The sequence below is a fragment of the Oratosquilla oratoria genome, chromosome 42 (assembly GCF_046742065.1).
Source record: "Oratosquilla oratoria isolate Oo_2021 chromosome 42, ASM4674206v1, whole genome shotgun sequence".
Classification (NCBI taxonomy): domain Eukaryota; kingdom Metazoa; phylum Arthropoda; class Malacostraca; order Stomatopoda; family Squillidae; genus Oratosquilla; species Oratosquilla oratoria.
This window is the reverse complement of record NC_134818.1, coordinates 24,399,738-24,422,423: the sequence shown is the minus strand read 5'-3', so window position 1 is coordinate 24,422,423 and position 22,686 is coordinate 24,399,738. Positions and strand designations below refer to the sequence as shown.

Sequence of the window (22,686 nt, the reverse complement as noted above, 5' to 3'; positions counted from 1 at the left end):
GGGGGGGGGGGGGGTTTGTGTCCCCCCACTCTCTTTAAATCCCTTGAAAATATTCTCATCACTTTCTACTGTATTGTTCCTATCTATACTTCTAATCTTTACATTCTTATTAGACATTTCGTCGTCCTCCAGCTCGTCTTGCGGTCGCTTGTTTACTTTTCGGCGGTCTGTTAGGGCCAAGTCCTCTACTTCCTCATTACCTTCCATTTCCCCAGCAATCCCTCCCCTTCTCCTCTTTCCTTACTTTCCCACTACCCCACGAGCAATTTCCCCCCACCCTGTAAATACAAAAAGGCACTTCTCTTTGCGTTGGGATCCACAATCTGCACTTTTCTTCAGAACGTTCTTCAAGCCGTCCGTTCGTTGAAAGTGTGTGTGTGTGTGTGTGTGTGTGTGTGTGTGTGTGTGTGTGTGTGTGTGTGTGTGTGTGTGTGTGTGTGTGTGTGTGTGTGCGCGCGTGCGTGTGTACGTTTGTGTGATTCACCATTGCCTTGGATCACGTGTTGGACTCGTGATCGACAGTTATTTCCCTCCCGGAAGAGAGCTTAGAGCTCATACCTGTACTCGTATATGACCGATCTATGGGTAATGCTGTGACTTTACACGTACACACACACACACACACACAACTCCCCACCCATGAGAGTTGGAGTAACAACTCGCAGCGCAGCGATACTGAAATTATTAAGCCCTGAGCGGGATTCAAACCCGGACCGCCGTAGTCAGTGGCGGCCGCGGACGCTACAACTGTGCCATGTATGTGCCTGCGTGTGTATGTGTGTGTGTATGGACACCTAGAATTGGGTCTGCCACGGCCAATGGAAATCTCACAGGTGATGCGAGTCTCGTGGCTGAAGTATTTTTGAAGCCTTTGCCTTAATTTTTTGCCAGAAGCCCATCTGGGTTTTACTTGAAAGCATCAGGTATAGACAAAACCAATGTTCGAGACAAACACCATCCCCGACGACTGAAGGAATATTCATTCATTTGGTAGTATCTTTTTTCATTTGTTTCTACTAATAGTCTCTGGTTACCTTTCCCAGTCGTGGAAACCGTCTTGTGCTGCTCCCATCTAAAAGGAAAAAATATCGTAGCGATTCCCTAAACCACAGGCCCCTAAAGCCCAACCCATCCTTTCCAAAAATATGGAACGATTTATCTTTAAAACCTTATTTAGCTTCATAGAAGACCATCTACAACCAACACTTTGGTTTCAGGCCAAACATTATCAGTATCCGGCCAACTCCTACTTATGTATGATTATATAACACACTGGTATGATCAAGGCTATGTAGTGCATTTAATCTCATTCGATTTCGTCAAGATATTTGATCTCACCCATCACTAAATATTTCTAAATAATCTAACAGCCAATGCAGGTGTGACCGTAGCTTCCTTGTATGTCGGACCATGAGTGTCTATAAATGGTTATGTTTGCTTCTCTAAATTTGTTCTAAGCGGTGTCATCAAGGTGCAATTCTCGGTCCCTTCTTATTCCCCATCTTTAACATATTTCCCATTCGTACCTTCTCCCAATTCCAATGTGAATATGAAATGTGTGAGGATAATCATCAACTTTACCTTCATCTTTCTGCTTCCTCATACAGTTTTAGAGCCTTTGAGAAGTGTGCTCCCCGACTCTACAATAATCTACCACAACATGTGAAGAACAGTACAAACTCAGAAACCTTCAAGAAGACGATGAAAACCCATCTGTTCATTCTATCCTACAACATGACAAACAAGAGCATGCAGGATGAATTTCGATGCTAGCAATCCATAAACGCTGGCGGCCTTGCAGAGAGCTGCTTCTAAAGCGGCTGAACGAGGCCTGAAAACATCACTACAGATACAGTCTTGATCACCCCTCCTAGAACCTGTAGAAAGCACTGTTACGATATCTGCAACCGCGTCATCTCATCGTCTGAAATTCTCCACTGGTAAATACGTTTACCTTGGGTTTACAAAACAACGTCATGCTATTACAGATAACCACATTGGTTTCCTCTGGTCATTCTCTGGTACAGCGACAAACCCATGTTCTATTCACAAGGTCCTTGGCTATTGACATGCTGAAAATTCAGTTACTAAAACTACCAACTTTCTTGTCTCTGCCACTCTACTAGTTTTATTTTTCTTCTACATCTTAGAAATTCGAATTATACTAGAATATGCCTTCCTAGTTTGGAATCTAAGCTTACTTGATGATTCAAATATTTTAAGGGTCGACCAAGCAAATATGTAGACGGAGTCATGGAACAACCTTTCGTACACTGACAGACTAGCCAGACTAGATTTGTTCTCGGTGAAAGATAGAATTGTGAGACAAGACATTAAATATTGCTACCGTATTTTCCATTGTCTTTCTGCGACTCAGCCCTCTGATATTTTACAATGTCTCTAGCAGTGGGCACTAGGTGTCACAGATTTAAGATCTAGATGGGGCATGATTAGTTGAAAGTTTCTAAAACGAATTTACTCGTCGATCGATTATTAGAATTATGATTTATCTCAAAATGCAGCTATTCTTGCGTGAACTATCATCCTATTAATTATATAAATTGATATATTTTGCACTTCTTGACCTTTACTGTCTATTTCTAAAAATATATATGCAATCGATGGTCAATTTATTTTCTGAAAGATAACCAATGATCATGATTTGTATTAGTAATACTGCTCGCTTTTGACTATGTATCTGTGACTTTCGGATTATCCCTCTCTTGCCCAATCTGGACAGCAGTTGGGTTTAAAGATGATAATTAACCTACCTAATCTAACTCATTCTGACATAACCTATTCTCGAACATGCCTTATTGAAGAGAAGTAACGTCGACGTCTTGTTCTCTTCGGCTTCTTCAGGTAGGTGAGCTTTTCGACGACAAATTTGGCGCGCTAGTGACGTGCCAGAAATATATATTTAAATCTAATTGGTATTGTCATAATTAAAAATATTAGAATTAATTTAATCGCGGTAGTTAGATATTTTGAAGACAAAAAAAAAGGGAAAAGGTGAAACTAATCACTTCCTGAAAATAAATGGCGAGTGATGTATTCGCACAACAGCAGCGAAATTTTGTCCACAAGGATAGAAACGCTGATGAAGTAGCCCATAATAACATGATCTCAATTGCATTGATTTAGAAATTAAATAATAGTGCTACTATTGAATGATAGTTCGTTTACGAAAATTTACTTTTGAAAATAATAATCTAATTAAAATATAGATATATCTTAACACAAGCAAGCAACATTAAAAGTTAAAATGGATTACCGCCAGAAAAATTATAATTACCTGAAATAATTCATAAAAACAAATATTTTATGATGTAATAGTTTTCTGCTATAGAACATCCGAACGAGTTGCGTCATCATCAGCTGAGGGAGGTAAACATTGGCACTTTGGCAGGGAGAGCACAAACTTTGCAAGGTAGGGAGAATTAATTGTTTCGATAATTTACTGAATGCATGGCAAAAGAGTGGATTGTGCTGGAAGGAGACGCATGAACTAAAGTACTTTATTCCTATGTTTTCGACATGACAGCTATCAACAAGGAATATCTTACAGATCATAACATAGTGATAGTTATATAAAACCTGGAATATCTTGCAGACGTACCGAGTAACCGTTCAGACTATAAACAAACCTACGGTATGTTACAGTTCGTAAGATATTTCCTATAGAAGGCTGTGAAGCCGAAACGTAGGAGAGTGCTCAGTCTTTTTCGTACGTCTTTATATTATACAGAACTTAAGTTACTGTAAATACTTACTTGAGTCTTGACGAAACAGTAAAGAATGCAGTGAAAACTGTACATATCATTTGAATGTATCCAGTTTTATGACTAGTAACATATCTTAAATAATGCATTTTATTGTGTAATGGTAGCATATTTAACAGACAGATTTATATAGGACTTTAGAGGTTTCCCATACAATTTGGGTAATAAATATACAAATATTGATAATATTGGGAAAATATTGTGCAGTGTGAGTGTTGTGCAATAAAGAAAAAATACTAAACTTTCAGTGAACACATATCTTTGTCATAATAATGTGGAAAAGGTGAAGTGATAACCAGTGCAAATGATTTTACCACAAAATCGCTCAGTCCACTGCCCCTGGTCTCGCTTGCAGGTCTTGTAGCCTTAATTAAGTAAGCCTCTGAGCATGTCCACAAGTCACTTAGGGAAAATATATTATGTTGTTGTCTAGGGGTTGTTAGTGTGGGACATTGTAATATGAGGTGTTCTGTGTGGAGGGTGCATATGAGGTAGTTTGAATCTGCGGCCAGGTGTATTCTGTGTTGGTAATGTCTTGGTAACTGGTTTCCTAAGTGGAATCTTGTAAACATGGTTCTAACTAGATGTGGAAGGATTTTTTATGTGTGACTTATATCAGGGGGATTGTCGGCAGGCTATTGTGCTTGGTAGTTTGTCTTGAAGGGTTTCTTTAGTGTCTGAGTGTGAATGTGTTTTTATGTGAATATAGATGGTAGGTTGTCATAATTGTTTGAGTAGTATGTTGTTCTTTCTGTTTTTCATTTTGTTTCTGTTTGTGTTGCTTGTGAGATACAGTATGAGGGATGTGTGGTGTTAAATTTTGTTTCTGTTATTTTCATGTGTTCTATGGAAAGATTTTGGTTTCTGTATGCAGCCATCCATTTGGGGTGTTTTTAGTTTGGGGCTGTCTGGTGTGGCCAGATTCACTATTGATTTCCGGAATGAGGTTTCCATACTCTTTTTTCTTGAGCCATTGTTCCAGTTTATTCAAGTAGGCATTGGTGTGTTTTTTTTTTTTTTTTTTTTTTTTTTTTGTACTATCCTAGGTTATTATTTGTCATGTCATTTACATGTAGGAGAACATTGACATTTAGTTCCAGTTCTAGAGTTGGGAGATCACTCATGAAGACATTGAACAGTAAAGATGAAAGTATTGCACCATGACAGACTCCATTGTATTATCTTTTTGTTCCTAGGACTTGGTTTCAGTTAGTCTGCAATGTTCAGTTCAAAGCCTGGATCTCTGAAACCTAAGTTCACAATTAAAGATTTTATGAAACTGCAGGACAAAATTAGTACAGAAATCAGTTGCCACTACATCTGTTCTTAAATAACAGAAAAAGTTCATGGAGACACAGTGTGCAGCATGAGTTGGGGTGAGGTTACTTATTGCAATAAAAAGACATCTCCCCTGAGCATAGTATTCACGCATGCCCTCGTCACCCCACAACATGTCTTTACAAAAATACACAAATATGTACAATGGCATGTCCGTGTTTAGGTCACCAGCCTACATTCAAACAGTATGAGGTCAGAATTGTCTTGGGTACAGGCTCAATTGCCCCAGGTGCAACTGTCTCACAGAAGAGACTGAACACCTCATTCTATAATGTCTTCCTGTCACCATATCCAGACAAAAGTGCAATATTTCATCTGTGGGTGACTTATGGGCCAAACTGGTGGTCATGGCTAAATACCTAGAGCTTTGGATTTCCTGCAAGAGAGACCTGAGGCAATGGATACACTGATTGACTAAGTAGAGTTTAAACATTTTAGAATTAGAGGTGTAATCAACTCAATGGTATTGAAGAACTCCACAGACCTCTTAATTTTTAAAATTAGCAGACTCCTATTGAGTGAATTTCTATGAATATACATGGGGTATTGACCACATCAATTTTTTTATGCTCATATTTTAGCGACTTCAGTGACATTCCTACAGACCTCAGTCATACAGCATTCTTTTGTGATGGAGACTAGTGTCCACTCAAAAATGAATGTTGATAATTTTTAATTTCTACTATCCCTCTGTCTTGCTACCTTCCTTAAATCTGTTGCCACCTCTATGACTTGAATTTGGTGCAATATTGTTCCCAAAGGTAGAAGTCCTTATAAAATTGTAAAATACCTGAGTGAATGCATATTTGTCAGACTGTATTTGCATATCACATGTCTCAAAGAAATTTATTAATCCATTGATATGTTACTCCGAGAATATTTGACTGATGATAATTATCTGAAGATACCTGATTTCACTCGTACATGTATTTTTTTTTTTCTTCTTCCTCTCCATAAATAATAGATTTCTTCAGTTTTAATTTCGCAGGGACTAATGATAAGTACTTGCTTGTGATGGTCCTACAAGATAGACAGCAAAGAGAATCATCTTGGTGCTGCCCATTTTCAAAACCTGTCAATCCCCTCTCCTCCAGCTGGAGATGGAGCCCCTCGAGGCTGACACTCTGTCTTTAGACTGAGCCCAATATCTCTCATCATCTTTAACTATATCTTTTCTCTCTTCATATATGGAGAGTTGATGACCAGTGACCCCTCCTACTACTTTCAGCCAGTGACATAGAAATAGTCCTACATTAATACAACACAGCCAACTGTCCAAAGTGTCTTCCCAGAGAGATCTGTAGTAGGGCCCAAGGATTTTTGCCAGCCACTGTGGAGCCAAGGGTTTTCAATCAATGAAAATCAAGGCAACACTTATTGTTATAATAGTTAACTTCCTATATAACAGGACAAAATATTCTGAGTTGCTATAACTATATTAAAATCATGCAACAGGTTCTGTCTGATGTAGGGAAATTTGCAAATGTAAATGTACACTAATGTATTTTATGTAATATCTGCTTATTAAAGTTTTTATTATTTTCAGTATTTTAAAGTAATGTAGTATATATCATATTTTTTCTGTACTCTGTGGTTATCTTTCTTTTCTTGTGTGATTTCAGAATTGAAACCTGGACAGCAAGGACAAGTCATTGGTTTACATACATGGGGTCAAGATATTAAGATATTCCTTCTAGTACAAATGTATTGATATTTGTGTTCCAAATCAACAGAAAAATGAACACGAATATCTTGAAAATAAAAAAATTGGTGAAACTTGTTACTCAAAGAGAACTAAAAGGTGTAACAAGACATTGCTCATTACTTGCCTTCGTTCCAAAACATGAACCTTGTCACCTTGAAGCTCAGGAACGACTGCAAAATTTCATAGATTCCAAGCAAAGACTCTTTATTATAACTGGAGCAGGGATTTCTACAGAGAGTGGTATACCTGACTATCGATCTGAAGGAGTTGGACTTTATGCCACCAGCTCCACCCGACCTGTAGAATACAGGGTTTGTATTTTTATATATTTCTTTTATTGTTTACATATATGCAATGGAGAATATATATATATATATATATATATTTTTTCTTGCTTTCTTTTTTCTCCAGTCTAGTGAGCTCCTTTGACATCTAAAGACTTCTTCCCCTTATAAAAGAGATAGCCAGCAAAGGCATGCAAATTATTCTATGTGTGATATCTTTAGTAGAGAAAGGATCAATAGTTCATTTTCTATGATTAACTTATTTAAATCCATTACTGATTTTCAATTGGCCAATGGTGAACAATACAGATTAGTTGAGGCTTTAACCACAAGTTGAAGGGTTTGACATTTTGGTAGTTGAACTGTTTGAGCGTAAGTTGATTAATTGTATTCTCTGTATGAAAATTGTAAAAGATAACAGCATAACAAAAGGGTACTTAAAATCTTTGTACTAATGTTTAACTGGATAGTGTTAATTAAGATAATTTGTGCGGATGTATGGGAAGACAAGTGTAGAGAAACATGGTACTCCAAAAGTGCCAATATTAGGTGAGTAACACATTGCTCAACCAGTTAACCAGTTTCAACTGAACCATTTTTTCATTCTAATTGTCTGCCCTTGCACTCTCTCTCTCTCTCTTCAAAGTTCACTTCTAAGTAGATTCTTCTGTAATCATGTCTAGCTTTTTTTTTCTATAGTTGTTCTCTAGGGTATTGGCTGCATGTTATTGTGAGGTTAAAAGCTGCTCAGTAGAATGCAGCTGATAAGGGTGAGTGGAGAATGGTTGTGTATGGATGATGCTATGATGCATGAAAGGGAGTGGGTTGGGGGATGGGGGAGTATGTGTGAATGTTATTTTGATGCAGCCCAAAGGGATATCTCCCCGTCTTCTCTTTTTCTGCATGAGGGGACGGAGATGGGGGTCACCATTTAAATGAAGCGACCTTGCTGTAGATGTGCTGTGTCTTGCTACATTACTTCTGACCCAAGGCATTGGGTGAGATACAGAGATGACCCATCATCCAAGAGGAACCAAGAAGAGAGGGAGGGGTGGTGAATGGGAGTGGAGTATGTGGGGATCAAATGGGTGTGAGTGGATTTATGCCTTTGACTTTGGCTACCTCCCTTGTAAGGGGGAAAAAGCCATTGGTATATGAATGTATGTATTGTAGGATTAGTTTGAACCATATTAGGGTGGAACTGTTGATGTCACTGGCTTATAGTTGTAAAAAATAAATGGAGGAAATAGAGCTAATAGAGATTTTGGGCATGTTGTAGGAACCAAGTGGCATCCCCTCAGGGCTTGCTCTTCTACATGGATGACGGTATTAACAGATAAGTGGTAGAGAGATTGTCATCTTTGACATCCATCTGGCAGATACCTTCTATTGTTCCTGTATCTCTGTTTCATATATTCAACATGGTTTTATATTTTCTTAACAGGATTTTGTATCATCAGCTAAAGTTCGTCAAAGATACTGGGCTCGCAATTATGCAGGATGGCCCAGATTTTCATCTTTTTCTCCAAATGTCAGTCACTTCACTTTAGCAGACTGGGAGAGGAAAGGAAAAGTACAATGTGTAGTCACTCAGAATGTGGATAGATTGCATCATAAAGCAGGGAGCCAGAACACAATTGAACTTCATGGTAAATATTGTTTCCTTCAGAGTATTGATTATGAATTTTTTTAACATACATCAGGAATATTTGGTTTATATGTGTATATCCATTCCTCTGTGCCTCTATAAGAGATGTGAAGTTAGATATCATGTTTCAGGTACTGCATTCAAAGTGACATGTTTGTCTTGTCACCATATTGTATCTCGTCACAGTTTTCAAAATAGACTTATGTCAGAAAATCCTCACATGAGGCTAAGAGAAACAGATGTAAGACCTGATGGTGATGTCACTCTAAGTCAGGTATAGTATGCAAATTATTGTTGGAGTTAGAAACTTAGAAAATTAGTTGGCAATATGACATAAACTCTTAAGGACTACAATTAAACAAAGAGAAATTAGAATAGAAAGAGATTATTGAAGAGGCCAGTTTAGTCAAAACTAGTGTCATGAGGAGTGTGTATTAAGAAGGCACAGAATGAGTAGAACAAGAAATTAGTGGTGGAATGACAACAGAAAGAAAACAGCAGACTTTTGTGTGACTTAAATATATATATATATATATATATATATATATACCAGTGATGCATTTATCCTTTTACAAACAGCTACCTAAGAAATACTATAAACCCCTTCTGTACTCAAGTAGTGCTATAAGTGGTATTATAAGCCTAAATTAGTCTAATATAAAAACCTGAATTGACCAGAATAAAGGGGCATTAATTTATAGGTACTGAAAAGGGGTAACCAAGATATATTTTAAGTTCTCCCTTATTACAAAGGAGGAGCATGCCAACATGAGACCTTTTGGTCCATAACTAGGTCAGATGCAAAAAATGTATATATACATATACTAATATATGTATGTATAATTTTTTGTTTGTTTTGTTTTATCTGAACTAGTTATGGACCAAAAGGTCTCTTGTTGGCATGCTCATCCTCTGTAATATGGGAGAACTTAGAATATATCTTGGTTACCCCTTTTCAGTACCTATAAACAAATAAAAATAAATAATTAAATAAGCAAATAAATGAAAATTATAATGATATAAATAATAAATGAATAGGTAAAGTTAAATAATAAACAAACAGGTAAATAGTAAATAATAATAAATTGACAGATAAATGATAATAAACGATAATCAAGGAAATAATAAACAGACAAATAATAACAAACAAAAGGGTGCCATAGAGCTGAATGGAACAGCCTTGCAGCAACCGTTAGCAATTACTTTAAGACCATGGGTCTTCTGAAAGTGACCAGGGGCAGCTGATTGATTGATTGCTCAAATTGTTTTATACAGCTGTAGAGAAGAGGTTAAAACCTGGTTAATATGAGTGTTTCATTCATTTACGAGTTACATCATTTACTGCAAAGAAATTAACACTTTATCATAATATATTTTATTTGTGAAACAGAATTTGGCAAATATCAGTAAATCATAATTACATAGGTAAAATTAAAGCTACCAAATAATAACCATAGGAAATACTAATGGGAAAATTAATTTAAGAGTAGTAACAGTGAGGTAATTGGCGCTGAAGAAGTGTTACTGTAATGAAATGTTTGTTGTAAGGATTCCTCAGTGGGGATATAGTATGAGCAGTATCAGAACTCCAAAATGAAAATTTGATTACCCTAAATGCAATGCATTTATTTGTAATTTTATTGTAGCATTACCCTTGTTTTACAGGAAGAAGTGGAATTATTCAAAGTTCCTACTTGTGAAAAGTGTGGAGGAGTGATGAAGCCATACATAGTATTTTTTGGAGACAATGTGCCAAGAGAAAGAGTAAATGATGTTAGGTCACAACTTACTATGAGTGATGGTGTGCTGGTTCTTGGTTCTTCTCTCTATGTATACTCAGGATATAGGTAAGGGTAAGAAGTTCTAATAAGCACAAGTAATATGACATTCATAATTGAGTTTTTCTTTATAGTGTCAGTGATCTAAACTTAAGTTTATTCTTTTCAGGTTTATTTTACAAGCAGTGGAAGAAGGTAAAGATATTGCTGCTGTTAATATTGGCACTACAAGAGCTGACAAACACATTTCACTCAGGGTCAGTGCAAGATGTGGTGAAGTGTTACCAAGTATAGTTTTGTGAAAAGAAGTGATCACATGTAAAACATAAGTCGTGATCTTTCCTTTCCATCATTTATAAGCAAGTATGCATGCAAGTGAGTACGAGTGTGCATGTGCACATATGTATTTAAATATTCACAAGTAAGGGACCAATGACGAGCACCTGTATGTGATGGTCTTGCAAGCTGAACAGCAAAGATGCCCATTTTCAAAATCCATCAACCTCTTGGCTCCATGAGGAGCTAAGAAAAAGGGAGTGAGGTGGGTGGGGTGGGTGCATGCCCTGGCTGGCAACTTTACCTCCTTTACAAGGGGGAAGAAGCCTTTGATATATAGATAATCATAAATAGTCAACCCCCTCACCTCCATCAAGAAGTGTAGCCCTAAGGAGCTGATACATGGTCTCCAGACTGGGCCCAAGGTCTCTATCAATTTCATCTTTATGTCTTGCACTTTTTCACACATAGAGAGGCAACAAATGGTGACTGCTCTCCTCTTCCCACAACTTTCAGCCAATGGGATAGAAACAGTCCCACACTGATACAAAACAGACAACAGTACAAAGTTTCTTCCAAGAAAGATCTGTGGAAGGTTCTAAGGACCATCACCAGCCGGTGTGGGACAGCAGGATTTCTGCTTAGTGAAACTCTAGGCAGTGATTGACTAATTATTTATATGCAACTTAAAATGTATATGTAAAGAAAGTCTTAACATTGTCTTCTACTAAACACTGCCATTAGTTTTCTTTAAAATAAATGTCTACCAGTGTTACTCAGCACTAGCAGAGGAATAGCTAAGGCAGATATTGACAGAGTTTGGGAAGCTATGTGGTAGGAAGTTGAAAGTAAACGTATGAAAGCAAGGTGATTAGATGTATAGGTGGTGAGTGGGCACTAAGTTGGAGGTATGTCTTGAAGGAGAGAGGTTAGAGGAAATGGATAGATTTAAATAATTGGGGTCACATGTAGTAGGGAATAGAGGAGTTAGGGGGCAGAGGTGAACTGTAGAGTGAGGGAAGCATGTAAATATCTTGTTGTAATGAAAAGTGTCAAGAGAAATAGGTATCTGGGGATGGATGCAAAAAAAGTCCTGGCCTCGACCAATTAAGATTTTTTAGAACTATTCACAACTGACCTAGGCAGTGGGCAGGAGACAAGGATTACCCTTCATCCACAAGGAGCTAAGATAAAAGGGGAAAAAATGAGTGATGGATAAGTGTGGGGTGGTTCCATGTCTTGCATGGGTACCCCCTTATAAAGGGAAGAAGCCTGTGGTATATAGATTATTTTATTTATTTATTTATTTATCACACCAAAAGGTGACAGTACATAGCCATGCAGCCAAAATTCAGGTATTTACAAAATATTTGTTTCTCTGAATACACTACCTATTTATATACCTTGTCAATATCCATCAATGTATAGACAACACATGAGTATGTTATCTTGATTATCTTATATTAAACAGGTACAAATGTCCAGTAAAATAAGTTCTTGGTGGACAAAGTTGGTAAACTTTCCATGGGGCATGTGGTGTGGTTATCAGTTAGCTTGTAGTGTTAGGGGGAGCTTATGGTTGCGGTGGAGCTCGTGGTATTGGGAGAATCTGTGTTGTTGGGGGGAACTTGTGGCTGTGGGAGGTGATTGTGATAGTGGAGGAAGGTTGTGATAGCAGCAGGGAGCTTGTGGTTAGGGGGTAAACTTATGATAGTGTGGGAAATTGTGGTGGTGAAGGAGCTTGTGGAGGTGGGATGGGGCCTGTAGTGGTGTGGTAGTTTATAGAGATATGACTGTAGTGATAGAGGGAGCTTGTGGTAAATAGAATTAGTCAGAACAAAATCTGTAAAATTTATCATTGAAGCAAAAGGGTTAAGTGAGGTAGACTTAAAGTGCAATTCAAATGCAGAATTAGAGAAGAGATAATAAGAAAGACCTGAAAGCAAGTGCTGTAAAGAAAATTAATGAGGTAGGAACAATTTTCACATGCATTTCGAGTACCTTTGGGTATTCCAGATGCATGGGAAAATTATGAGAAATGAGGAGGAGAGCAGGAGTAGAAAGGGAGTTGGGAGATAGGGTTGATGAAAGAGTAATGGGATGGTTTGGACACATGGAAAGAATGAGTGAAGAAAGATTGGTAAAAGAGGTGTGGAAGGCAGAAGTGGAGGGAGTGAACATGAGGGGATGACCAAGGATGAGATGGATGGATGAGGTAAAAGGAACACTGGGAGAAGGGGAATGTCTATTGAAAAAGGAAGGGAAAGAACAGAAGATAGGGGCAAATAGAGAATGGTTGTGTATGGATGATGCTGTGATGCATGAAAGGGAGTGGGTGGGAGACTGTGTAAATGATAGTTTGACACAGCCCAAAGGGATTTCTCCCCATCTTCTCTTTTTCTGCATGAGGGGATAGAGAGGGGGGGGGGGGTCAGCCATTAAATGAAGTGGCCTTGCTGTGGATGTGCTGTGTCTTGCTACATTGCTTCCAATTCAGGACAGTGGACAAGATGCATGAATGACCCGTCATCCAGAAGGAGCCATGAAAAGAGAGAGGGAGGGGTGGTGAATGGGAGTGGAGTATGGGGATCAAATGGGTGGGAGTGGATTTATGCTTTTGACTTTGGCTACCTCCCTTGTAAGGGGGAAAAAGCTGTTGGTATATGTATGTATCTGGAATACCTATTCCACAGTTACAACAATGAGTCTGGAAAGGATAAGAATTGTCACGATCCATAGTAGACTGGGTACCTCAAACCTGGTCTAAATCTTTAGATTTCAATGCCTCACTCAGGGTCAACATTGTTCTTGTAATGTAGGTTATCAGTGTATCATGCTTACTAGATCCAAAAGCATAAAACTGTATATATCACTTGTCAGTGGTACTTATTAAAGACTATTTTTATTATCACACTTTTATTTATCCTTTTGAGAATAATTGTACACATTTACTGTATCAATGTGGCATTTTCTTTTTATATGTCATTATATAAGAGCTAGATTTTCATAGTTAACCATTTGTAACAACAGGTATATATGGGAAATCACACTTAGCCCTGTGGCCAAAAATAATCTCTCATTTATGGAACTCACAAGTATATGTATATAGAATGCAAGTCATACACATGGTCTTTGAAGGCATTACATGGATGAAGGATCATCCTTGAGCCCCACACCACCACTCAGGTCAAAGGAAATGAAGTGAGGCACAACACTTCCACATCAGGAATTGACAACTGAAGCTGTAGTACATTACTTTTTTGTGGAAACGCTGTGCCTTGCTATATTGCCCTTGATATACACTTTGGAAATTTTTAATTAATCACAAGTTACAGTATTAGAAAATTTTATTATTAATCAAATAATAAATATTCCAAAATTTGACGTACATACAGATTAATGTTCCTGTAAATTTATTTTGCTACTTACAGATGTTAAATATAAGAAATACCATATCTCTCTAAACAAAGGAGTGGTTGATTTATTGATTTCAAATAGATTTTAAGAATAATTTTTAATGTACAGCTATTTTTCATTTATAGTAGCACATTAATAATCATTATTGATACCTGGGAGCTAAGAGTATCCTCCAAAACAGACCTAGGGCAACTGAATGATTGATTTTCATATCAAAAAGTCTACCATCAATGTTGTCATCTCAGGTTTCTCTTCACTGGAAATCTGTGGTTTCACATCTATCTGGAGGTGGTGTCCCCAAGGGACTAGCTTGAAAAACCTTACAAAATTTTATCACAAATTCGTTTACAATCTATTACTTTGACAATGTTTGTCATCTGTTATTTCAAACATTTCTGAGAAGATATAATTTTTATAAAGCAATTATTATAAAGCCTGAAGGGATTTCTCCCCATGTTCTCTATTTTCTGCATGAGGGAATGGAGAGTGGGGTTGCCATGTAAGTGGAGCAGCCCTGCTGTGGACACGCTGTGTCTTGCTGCATTGCTTCTGACCTGGGCAGTGGACAGGAGATAAGGATGACTCTTCATCCATTAGGAGCTAAAACAAGGGAGGTGGATACCAAGACAGGCTACCTCCCTTATAAGGAGGAAGAAGCCCTTGTTATTTTGATAAATAGATAAAGCAATTATGTAGTGAGTACTTCTAACTAAACAAATAGCTTCCTTTCTCTTGGGCTTACTTGAGGGAGTAAAATAAATTATTGCACTCTATATACTATCCCTGCCTTACTAACACAGAAATTGAAAGGAATTTAAATAAGATAATTGAAATAAGATAACTTATATTATCAGAATATGTATTCACCATTTTAGAATAAAAATATGTGAATCTTACTGCATGAGTCATGAGAAGCATTCCCAAGAAATCAACTTTTAATTAATTCACAATTATGCTTAAAATTCACAATCCGTTACAATATCTTTGAAAGATTGAAAAACAAGATTCAGTTTCAATGTAATCCTAATTATTTTCAGAATTGTTCCCCATGACTAATAACGAATATATGAAAGATGGATATCAAAGATATCCACCAATTGTGTATAGTTACAAAGATGTTCTCTCAGAGGTCACTGAAGTTCTCTTGGATGATTTCTCTTGAGAAGATTCTGAAACAACTGTTTCACTACCAGAATTTGATCTGTTTACACTCTGCTCCTCACTATAATTAGAATCTGCATCTTGGGTAGATTCACTAATAAATGATGAAGAATATGACTTGGTTAGCGATGACCCCACCTGTGTTTCTTTGCTTGTTTGTTTTAAGAATTCTTCCCTCTTTGAATTTGTCTGTTTAGGTCTGTTTGCCAGACCACTGGCTTCACCAAGACCAGTATTTTTTTGGAATGGTTTCTCCATGGGTTTTTCCTCTACCTTGCCGTCTTTTTTCACTTTCCCTCTTGGATCATTTCGATGAACAAAGTTTTCCTTTTCTAATCTGAAAAATTATCAAAGGTCAAGACAAATATGAATGGATTTTTTTTATATAATACCCTATATAACTACATACATATACCAAAGGCTTTTTCCCCCTTACAAGGGAGGTAGTTAAAAAAATAAAGGCATAAAATCCATTCACCCCCCTCCCTCCCTCTTATCTTGGTTCATCCCTGCATTTTGCCCACTGCCCTCAGTCAGAAGCAGTGTTGCAAGACACAGCACATCCACAGCAAGGCCACTTCATTAAATCTGCAACCCTCCCTCTCCATCCCTTTAAGCAGAAAAGGAAAGGATGGGGAAAAAATCCCTTCGGGCTGCATTAAATTATTTTTTCACACATACTCCCTCACCCCCCATCCCCCACCCACTCCCTTTCATGCATCACAGCATCATCCATACACAACCATTCTCCATTTACCCCTACCTTCTATCTTCTCCCTTCCTCAACAGACATTCCGCTCTTTCCCAAAGCCCCTTTTACCCCATCCATCCATTTCATCCTTGGTCGCCCCATCATGATCACTCCTACCTCTGTTTTTCACACCTCTTTTACTATTCTTTCTTCACTCATTCTTTCCATGTGTCCAAACAATCCCAATACCCTTTCATCAACTCTATCTCCCAATTCCCTTTCTCCCCCAATGCCCTGAGGTGGCATGTTTTGGGGGGGCAGCACTCTTGATGAAAAGAAGCTGAAGCAAATTCCCCCTAATGTACTTTTAATGCATGATCTATTTATCATGAGTTGTGTGTATGAATGATGTGTGTATAAACGTGGATGAATGTTACATGTGAATCATGCTAGTGACCATCAGATGTGAAAGGTGGTGGTAAGTGTGTGTGTGAGGGGCGGCACTTTTTGACTCGCCCCGGGGTGGCATTTACCCATGTCAGGGCCCTGCTTCTCCTATGATTCTCTCATCCTATTTTGTAACAAATCTGTGAATGCTCGTTTCTCCTCTTCAACCTTCTTTGCTTCATCATCACACCACTCAGTACCCTTCCTTATATTTCCTCCCATCTTCATTGTTCCACAAACCATCTTTGCACACCTTGTGACCCCCTCCTTGAACTATCCCCATTTCTCCTCCACTTCCTATTTCTACTCTATTCTTCACTCCCACTCCTCTCTCAGCTTCTTCTTGTACTCCTTCTCCTTTTCTTTCTCATTTAAGCAGTTCACTTTAAGCACCTCCCTACCTTCTGTCCTTTTCCTCTTTCTCCATCTATCCTCCACTCATAATTTACCTTCCACCAAAAGATTATCTTATATTCCCCCACTTTCTACCCATAGAACATGTACATCCTTAACTCTCCTACTATACTCCTGGTATAGTGAAATTATACATGCATTCTTCCAATCCTCCATTACACATCCATCCTTTAAACTCGCATTTAAACAATTTCCTTAACCATCTCCCTATAACTACTCCTCCCTTTGTAAGACATTCTACATGTCAACCATCTATCCCTGGTGCCTTACCAGATTTCTTCACTGCTTTTTTGTACCTCTTCTACTTCAGCCTTATCATTCTCTTATCACAACCATCACTGTCATACAGTTCATAAATATGCCACCCTGACATATGTCCCACATACATATGTATGCATTAGAATTTGATAACTTACCCTTTCAAAGTTCCCTCAGCATCTTCTTTTGAAAGTAAGCCAGCTTCAATCAGACCAGCCCAAAATGATTCCTTCTGTCTCTGTAACTGACTCTCAATAGTTGGCAACTCTTCTGCAGGATATACATACTCATCATCATCATATACAGTTGTCCTTTCCCTGGAAAAGGAAGAAGCCAGATGTGTTCCCTTCCACTTTCCTTTTGCAATTGGAGATTTGTAATGAGAGTCAGATCTTGGCTGCTGAGTCTGCAAACTAGTCAACAACTTCTTTGCCTCCAGGACTGCAGCAGACAGTTTATCTTCACCTCCCTCATCTTGCTGCTCCTGTATCTCTTCTTCAACCATTTTCTGAGCTCTCTTCCAACCAAATTCAATCTCTTTCATCCTGAAATGTATTCATTAAATTCTAAATATAATATCAAAGTGCTGTTTTTTATACCTTTTCAAGTGCAAACAGATCCTTACAAAGAAAAATTAAAAGTGTGTTTAAGCAAATCTATGAATCTTTCTCCACTTACATGTGGAGGGAGGAAAATTAAACACATTATATATATATATTTATATATATATATATGTTGCCCCAGGTCTCTTTTGGATGAGATCCATATCTACCCCAAATTGGAATATATAGCAGTGGTGTGGCCCCCACACAAGAGGAAAGACACCAGACTAGCCCAAAATGGCTTGACAAAGAAGCTGAAAAAAAGTGTTGCTAAAAAGAGACAGGCTTATAAGAAATACAAATGCTTGGGTGTACCTAATGACTATCAAAGTTATGTAATAATACTGGGAGATTTAAAAGACAATTAAAAAATGAAAACAACAATGCGAAACGAATATCGCTGATATATCCAAAGAGAATTCTATAGTTACATTAGAGACAAAAAGGTTATTAGGAATCACAATGGCCCACTATTATCTGTTGACAGTCAACTAGAATATTGAAATGAAGGAATGTGTGATATTTTAGTTCAGTATTTGTAAACAAACTTACTTTGGTAAATATAACAAAAGAAAAAATTAAAAGGTGTATAGAAAAACTCAAAGTTGATAAAACACCAGGGCCTGACAGTTGGCATCCAAGAATCTTAAAGGAAATGAAAAAATGAGACTGTTGTTCCATTAGAAATTATTTTCAAGAAATCCATCATATTTGTCACAATTTTTGAATATTATTGTGACACCCGGCTCACTGTCTCCCCTTTCCATTTTCTTTCGTCCGATTTCTCTCCGCTTCGGCCCTTCATTCCCTATACTCAGGGGAATTACCAGAGTCCTTAAGACTTCTAGTAGCTACATCCTGTCCTTTCTCCTTCTCCTTATCCTCATCAGCTGTCGTGCCATTTTGACAATCAACTACAGTGCCTTAACGAAGGGAGAGACTTCTAATTATCTAGAAACTCCCCCCCCCTTTTAGATTGGTGTTCCCATAGCCTAACCCAACGGTTTTTACGCACCAAAGTAACAAAGCGGCCTTGTCCAGCTCCAGCTTCGTGTGAACACACACACCCCCCCCCCTGCGCGCTGCCACATATTTGTTTTAACCTAGGCAATTAGAATAATTAGGATCGTAGCTAACCCGCTCGTGAATAGTGTCTACCTCAAGGAACAATTGCAACTGTGTCTTCTTCCACATGAACATTATTCGTAGTACCCTTCACAACTAGGGACGGAGACGTAGAACTATTGGCACCATCGGAAGCCGGCTAGCGGGCATTTTGACCTCATATGCCGCGGGACAGAGGTCAGTCTTCACATCGGGTTCAACAAGGGAGGTCGGACCGCTCATTCTCGGAAGTCCAATCGTGTCCTTTCCTCCCTCATGTGACTGTTGGGGATTTGCATCCTTGAGTGACAATCGAGTGTCAATCGATTTGGGTACAAACCCCTCCCGCCAGAACTCTAAAAGTGCAGTACGATTGACCAAGAATACGTCGGTGAAGTGTTGCTTACAAAGCCCATCTCAGCGCCTGTCCTTAACCATCAAGCAACGAAGTCGGTCAGTTTCCCGCTCAGATCCACACGAAAACCGTCGCCTCCCGCCCCCACCAGAAGCGGAGCTGTGCCGGTCGTAACTCAGCAGGAGACCGTGCCAATTGAAGACGTCTCCACACGAAAACCGTCGCCTCCCGCCCCCACCAGAAGCGGAGCCGCGCCGGTCGTAACTCAGCAGGAGACCGCGCCAATTGAAGACGTCTCCACACGCAAGACACACAAGTTAAGGTTTAGTATAAGTTAGCTAGGAAACGCGCGCAGGGAATAGTTAGGATGTATGTGAAATCCAGTTAATTAATAACTCACTTTGTTAATGATAAGTAATATAATACTAGTGTCTAATTGTAGAATTATTTAATTCATTAAAACTCACAATAGGAGTTCTGGGTTTCATTAGCCTAGGACGGTTCACTTAATGAGTTGTCCCATCATACCCCCCCCCCTCTTTGATCTTCGCTCACGCTCGCCTTGGAGGGAAGGCGAATGGTCCCGAGATGTGATACAAATCTCCTGGACTTCGGTTCCCCAACTGCAGCTATCTTCCCCCTCCCTTCATCACTCACTTAAGGTACGTGTTACCCACACCACCTCAACCACCACCTTCTTCCACTGTCCAGGAATTTGTGTCAATATTCAGAGATGTCCCAAGAGAATGGAAGCTAGCTAACGTTACTCCCATATTCAAAAAAAGGTGACAAAAAGAAATCAAATAACTACAGGCCTATAAGCTTGACTTCAATTGTAGGAAAAATTAATTAAACTATCAGAGATGCTATCAAACACCACTTAGAGAGTAACTGTTCAATAAATGACAGCCAGCATGGATTCAGACAGAAACATTTTTGCATGACTAATTTACTTGATTTTTACAACACGGTCATCTCAAATTATGACAAAAGAAACAATATAGCTTTAATATATCTAGACTTTGCAAAAGCTTTTGATACTGTCCCACACAAATAACTACTTACTAAATTAGCTTCACAACGAATAAGTGGTAACCTATTAAGTTGGACTAGTAATTGGTTAAATGATCGAAAACAGAGAGTTGTTCTAAATGGCAAAACTTCTACATGGAAAAATCTTATGAGTGTCCTCAGGGTTGCATTTTTGGGCCACTTCTGTTCATAGTATATATAAATGATATAGACCATGGACTAAAATCTAATGTCTCCAAATTTGCTGATGATACAAAACTGTGCGGAATGGTAAATGATCACTTAAGCAAATTAGATATTCAAAGAGATTTAGATAAACTACAGCAATGGTCTGAAAAGTGGCTAAAGAAATTTAACACAAGTAAATGCAAAGTTGTGCACATATAGAAAAAACAGCAATCATGATTACGAGTTATTTGGAAATTCATTAACAAAAGTGGATAGTGAAAAGGATCTCAGCATAATTATCAGTAACAATCTCAAATCATCTAAGCAGTGTATTTCAGCCTCTGAGAAAGCAAATAAGACTCTATGACTGACTGCATGATCTTTTGACTTTAAAAGTCCATCTCTCATTAACAAGCTACATAGATAATTAGTTCGACTACATTTGGAATATGCTGTTTCCGTATGGTCAATGAATACCATTAGAGACATTAACAGATTGGAAAAAGTACAACGGCCACAAAAACTGATTCCAAATATAAAAAATAAATCATACAAAAATTGACTAAAACATATGAATCTATTTTCCCTAAAATAGCATAGACTCAGAGGTGACTTGATACAAGTCTTTAAGATTCTAAAGTGAATTGACAACATCAAAAGTGACCAAATTTTCACACTGAATGAGAATCAGACAAGCAATAATGGTCTCAAAATGTCAGGAATTAAATTGAATTTGGAAGTGGGTAGAAACAACTTCACCATTCGTGTAGTTAATGGAATAAACTTCCAGCAGAGGCAGTGCAATGTAGTTCAGTTCGAAGCTTTAAGATTTGTTTAGATAAATACCAAAGCACGATGCTGTAATGCCCGCCATTTATTTTATATTATTTGTTTATTTGTTATCATATGTCTGTTTATTATTATTTATTTGATTATTTATTATTATTTATGTCTATTTATTATTATTTACTATTTACCTGTTTGTTTATTATTTAACTTTACCTATTTATTTTATGTATTACTATTTATATTATTATCTTTTTTATTTACTCATCATTATTACCATCTTTTCACATCCAACCTAGTTATGGACCAAAAGGTCTCCTGTCAGCATGCTCCTACAAATGGCACCTACACTATCAAATTTGACATACAAACAAAGATTGGAGAAATTACATCTATCAACACTGGAACAGAGAAGAGAAAGAAGTGATTTGTTGACCATTTACAGAATTATGAAAGGGATGGAAATTCTTGATAGAGACAACTTATTAACATGGGACAGAAGAGAAACAAGAGAACACGAAAAGAAGCTAAAGAAGGACAGTAATGGAAGAGATTTGAAAAAATAGCTTCCCACATAGAGTGATTGATGTCTGGAACAAACTAAGTGGAGAAACAATGAGTACCAAAACTACACAAGATTTTAAGAATAAACTGGATGCGGAGGGATACAAAAACGGGTCACCACGAGCAAAGCTCTCATCCCATAAAATACAACTAGGTAAATACAATCACCCCTTCATACAATATCCTCCTTGCATCCATTCCCAAATGTCTATTTCTCATTACACTTTTTAATCTCCCAAGGTTTTACTTGATTCTTACAATCCACAACCCTCCTCCACCTTCACTCCTCTCCCTCCCCCCACACTCACCCCCAAACATCCAAAGCTATTCACTTCCTCCAGCCTCTCTTCTTTTAATATTCACTTCCAATTTACTGCCATCCTCTCCCCTTGTACATTTCATCAGCCCACCTTCATCCCCATTTTTCTTCAAGCTCCTTCTCTTGCACATTCTCCCAAACCCCATGTCCTCTTGTTTTTCTTTTATCCCACTTTAATAAATCTTCTCTGTCAAGGACTTCCATGCCTTTCATAATTCTGTAAATGGCCAGTAGATCGCCTCTTTCTCTTCTTTGTCCCAGGGTTGGTAGTTCCAGTTTAGACAATCTTTGCTCATATGTCAATTTCGAAAGTGTTCAGGCCATCTTTGTCATTGCTCTTTGGATTCTTTCTATTTTCCTTATATTCTCTTTTGTACTGGGTGTCCATAGTGTCACAGCATACTCCAATCCTGGTCTTATCAATGTGACTAGTATTTTTTTTACCATTTCCTCATCCAAGTAATTAAAAGCTACCTTTATTGATCTTAGTAAATTGTAGGTTTTTCTAACTACCAGGTATTTTGTTTATATGCTTGTCTGGGGACATGTCTTTGGTG

General features: G+C 38.0%; 2 protein-coding genes across 3 annotated transcripts in view; one reads left to right on the top strand and one right to left on the bottom strand.

Annotated features, from left to right (window-relative positions):
• The first annotated feature begins 3,367 nt into the window (after positions 1-3,367).
• Positions 3,368-13,719, top strand: LOC143021464 (NAD-dependent protein deacylase Sirt4-like). The gene is made up of 6 exons (XM_076178994.1): positions 3,368-3,430; positions 6,743-7,136; positions 8,554-8,758; positions 8,889-9,031; positions 10,423-10,604; positions 10,705-13,719. Exons 2-6 carry the CDS (start codon positions 6,858-6,860, stop codon positions 10,835-10,837), a joined length of 942 nt encoding a protein of 313 aa, XP_076035109.1. The 5' UTR covers positions 3,368-3,430; positions 6,743-6,857; the 3' UTR covers positions 10,838-13,719.
• Positions 13,720-13,733: 14 nt separating this feature from the next.
• The window catches only part of LOC143021462 (uncharacterized), a 28,260-nt gene continuing 19,307 nt past the window's right edge, over positions 13,734-22,686 (bottom strand). For both annotated transcript variants that reach the window (XM_076178992.1, XM_076178993.1), the window contains 2 exons: positions 17,358-17,744; positions 13,734-15,726 (listed from right to left, as the gene is read on the bottom strand). In XM_076178992.1, coding sequence (XP_076035107.1) covers positions 15,336-15,726; positions 17,358-17,744 — 778 coding nt within the window. In that variant the 3' untranslated portion in view covers positions 13,734-15,335. The remainder of the gene's footprint in view (positions 15,727-17,357; positions 17,745-22,686) is intronic.